The sequence below is a fragment of the Carlito syrichta genome, unplaced genomic scaffold (genome assembly GCF_000164805.1).
Source record: "Carlito syrichta isolate Samal-C Ts95f unplaced genomic scaffold, Tarsius_syrichta-2.0.1 Scaffold240267, whole genome shotgun sequence".
In the NCBI taxonomy this organism is placed as follows: domain Eukaryota; kingdom Metazoa; phylum Chordata; class Mammalia; order Primates; family Tarsiidae; genus Carlito; species Carlito syrichta.
The window spans coordinates 12,183-16,422 of record NW_007184363.1 but is presented as its reverse complement, the minus strand read 5'-3'; the positions used below and the strand labels follow the sequence as shown (position 1 = coordinate 16,422).

The following is a 4,240-nucleotide window of genomic DNA, read 5'->3' as shown; positions in this document are numbered from 1 at the left end:
AAAAAAAAAAAAAAAAAAAAGAAGGGAGAGAGTCAGGACCATGGAGTCCACCAAGCAGTTCTTCTCCTTTCTGGGGTCACCTTCTTTCTTTTCTTTTTTCTTTTTTTTTGTAGACATGGGGTCCTTCTGCCTCAGTCTTCCAAGTTGCTGGAACTATAGGCGCATGCTACCATGCCAGACTAATTTTTTGGTTCTCATGGTAGAGATGAGGTCTCGCCAAGTTGCCTGGGTGGGTCTTGAACCCGCGGGCTCAGGCAATCCACTTGCCTCGGTCTCCCAAAGTGCTGGGATTACAGGCTGAGTCACCAGGCCTGGCCTGATGCTGAAGTCTTAACTGCAGTACCTCTAAGGGTGACTATTTGGAGATAAGCTTTACAGATAGGTAATTATGTTAAACTGAGATCCTTAGGGTGGGCCTGAATCCATATGGCAGCTGTCCTTTTTTTTTTTTTTTTGAGTCAGAGTCTCACTCTATCGCCCAGACTGGAGTGCAGTGGCATGCTCATGGCCACCATAGCCATGACCTGCTGGGCTCAGGCGATCCTTCTGCCTCAGTCTTCCAAGTAGCTGGAATTACAGGCATGTGCCACTATGTCTGGCTAATTTTTTGATTTATTGTAGAGATGAGGTCTTGCCAACATGCCCAGGCTGGTGTCAAACTCCTGGGCTCAGGCAATCCTCTTGCCTCTGCCTCTTAACGTATGAGCCATCACACTGGTGGGCATCCTTATAAGAAGAAGAGACACAGACACATAAGGAGAAAACCATATGAAGACACAGGAGGGCTGGGTGCAGTGGCTCACGCCCATAATCCTAGCACATTGGGAGGCAGAGGCAAAAGGATTGCCTGAGGCCATACGTTCAAGACCTCATCTCTACAATAAATAAAAAAATTAGCTGGGCATGGTGGTACATGCCTGTAGATCCAGCTACTTGGAAAGCTGAGGCGGAAAGATCGCCTGAACCCAGCAGGTCAAGGATGTGGTGGCCATGAACATGCCACTGTAGCTACTGTACTCCAGCCTGGGTGACAGAGTGCGACTCTGACTCAAAAAAGAAAAAAAAAAAAGATACAGGGAGAAGACAGACACCTACTAAGCAAGGAAAGAGACTTCAGAAGAAACCAGTCCCGCTGACACCTTGATCTCAGACCTCCACCCTCTGCAATTGCAAGAAAACACATTTCCATTATTTAAGCCACCCAGTAATCATAATATTTTTTTATATTAGCGCTAGTAAACCAATTCAGTTCACCCAGTCTGTTGCCGGCAGTCCATCCTCTACATGTTCCTTCTCCTAGAGCTGACCCTGTCTCACCCCTGCTCAGTACCCATCTATGACCAAGACACTGTGTATGTGCTTTGCATAATGAGCCCTCCCAACATCCCTGCTAAGTGGCTATCATTGTGTCTATTTTATTGATGAGAAAACTGAGGCTCAGTTGAGTCAAATTATTTTCCTAAGGTCATACAACTAGGAAGTAGAGAACTGGTAACTAGAATCATTTGTCCAAGGTCAAGTTCATGCTAAACACATGACATCTGCATATTCCTGTTATTTTTTTATTTTTTTTTTTAGTTGGAGACTCGCTCTGTCACCCAGACTGGAGTGCAGTGGCACACTCACGGTCACCCCAGTGTTGACCTGCTGGGCTTTGGCGATCCTTCCGTCTCACCCTTCCAAGTAGCTGGAACTACAGGCACGCGCTACCACGCCTGGCTCATTTTTAAAATTTACTGTAGAAATGAGGTCTCGCCAAGGTGCCGGGGTGGGTCTTGAACCCCTGGGCTCAGGCAATCCACTCGCCTCAGCCTCCCAAAGTGCTGGGATTACAGGCTGAGCCACCAAGCCTGGCCTATTCCTGTTTTCTTTAAGGTTCACCCTGTTTTCCCTCCATGGCCCTATTTACCTGTGCAGTTTACTCATCCTTCAAGGTTCAGCTCAGTCCCTGCGTGCAGGAAACCTCCCAGATCATCCCCCAGACTGAGTGGGGGGCTCTGCACTTTGTCAACTGACTAGACTATGTCCACTAAAGTTTTTGCAGCTGAGCATTGGGACCTTGAGCTCCTCAAAAACTAAGCCTGTATCTTAAACATTGTCAGTTCCCAGTTCCTAATATAGGATCAGAGGTGCCAATATAAATGAAGAGGCGACAAACTCACAGAATTTGGACACTGGCAAGAAACAGTGAGAAGCAGAAGGCACTGAGTAATCATATTTAATCTCGACTCTCTACTTCTTCTGGCATATGAAACTTTGCAGACTGGGAGGCTCAGCAATCTTGAGCCTACGACAGTTAGACAGGTGGTAGGGAAGGAAGTTCATGATAGACATTGCTACTACTGGCAGAATCTATAGCAATGTATTTAAGACCTATAGTATTCCCTAGGATGGAAATGGCTTCTAGGTGCCATTTGGTAGCCATCTTAACTGCTGGCACTGTCCATTGCCACTTGGTGGCCATCTTAATTACTGGCAATCTCCTGAACCCTAGAGGAGGCAAATCTGATAAGGGCAAAGCAAATGTGGCTTGAGTGCTGATGGGGATTCCTTGGTCCTTCCAACCTGTTCCTGGAAATCACCAAGACTAAGCCCATTGCCATTCTGGGGCCACTGTTACTATTGGCATCTTTTTCTCTTTTTTTTTTTTGAGTCAGAATAATCTTCTGTCACCCAGGCTGGAGTGCAGTGACATGATTACAGATCACCACATCCTCTACCTCTTGGGCTCAGGCAATCCTCTTGCTTCAGCCTCCCGGGTAGCTGGGATCACAGGGGCATGTCATTACACCTGGCTAATTTTTTTTTTGAGTCGGCGTCTCACTCTGTTGCCCAGACTGGAGTGCAATGGCACACTCACAGTCACCGTAGCCTCGATCTGCTGGGCTCAGGCAATTCTTCCGCCTCAGCCTTCCAGGTAGCTGGAACTACAGGCACATGCCACCACTCCCTCTTAATTTTTTGGTTTATTGTAGAGATGAGGCCTCGCCAAGCTGCCCAGGCTGGTCTCGAACCTGTAGGCTCAGGCAATCCTCTAGCCTCGGCCTCCCAAAAAGTGCTGGAATTATAGGCATGAGCCACCGTGCCCTGCCTATACCTGGTTAATTTATTTTTATATTTTTTAGAGATGAGGTCTCGCTATGTTGCCCAGGCTAGTCTCGAACTCCTGGGCTCAAGCAATCCTCTCGCCTTGGCCTCCCAAACTGCTGGGATTACAGGCATGAGCCACTGCACTGGGACATCTTTTTTCTTAAAGGCTGACAAAAGATCCAAGCAATTTAAGCCTTGCGATGTTGGCTAAGGACCCAAAACAATGGTTTCCACCGTCATAGATGTTGTGGGTAGATTCAGATACATTCTGGCAAATGCACTAACCGACACCTCCCCCACCATTCCCCATCAACCCCCCACGCCTCCCCTTTATTTTTGCGGCCATCTTGACTGTTGGCAAACACTTTCCTGTACTCCTTCCACCACCAGCAAGCATATTTCGTAATGGTAAGTCCCTCTGCCTTCACCTCCATAAGGAAGAGGCCTCGGGATCGGGCCTCGGCCACCATCTCACGGACTTCCGCCGCGTTCACGCCCAGGGGCTTCTCGCACAGGACCGCCTTGCCCGCCGCCAGGCACATCAGCACTGCCGCCTTGTGCTGGGGGTGCTGGGTGCCGATGTAGGCCACCTCTAGGATGGGAGGAAAGAGGCCAGAACGTCAGCTGCCTCGCCCACCCTGACCGTGGAGACCCGCCCCAACGTAAAGGCCTGGTCCCCAGCACCCAGGAACAGAGTTCCCTCCCTTGTCTGGGAGTAGCTGTCTTCTGTTATCATTTCTGACATCGCCGTATTTTCGGCAGATTAATTCCAGCCCTCCAAAATGATCATGTGAAGTCACTGAATTTTCACGACACTACCAAGAGGTAGGTGATAGTATTTTGCCCATTTTTGCATTTGAGGAAACAGAGATGGGAAAGTAGAAGAAAGTGAGAGGCCGGGCACGGTGACTCATGCCTGTAATCCTAACACTTTGGGGAGGCCAAGGCAGGAGTTTAAGACTAGCCTGGGCAACATAGCGAGACCCTGTCTTTTACATGTGTGTATGTGGATGGGTATAAAAGAAAGTGAGAATTCAGGCAGCGTAACTCCAGAGCCAGGCCATTGTTCCACTACACATCTTGCCTCTGGATCCAGGCTATTCTAGAACACAGAAACCCTGGCTACAGGTATTATTTTTTTTTTTTTTTT

At 48.4% G+C, this 4,240-nt stretch overlaps 1 protein-coding gene across 1 annotated transcript in view; it reads right to left on the bottom strand.

Moving 5' to 3' along the window:
• DHDH (dihydrodiol dehydrogenase) overlaps positions 1–4,240 on the bottom strand; it is an 11,031-nt gene that overhangs the window by 5,709 nt on the left and 1,082 nt on the right. The window contains exon 3 of the mRNA XM_021709499.1: positions 3,519–3,682. Within this exon, the coding sequence (XP_021565174.1) occupies positions 3,519–3,682 (164 nt within the window). The remainder of the gene's footprint in view (positions 1–3,518; positions 3,683–4,240) is intronic.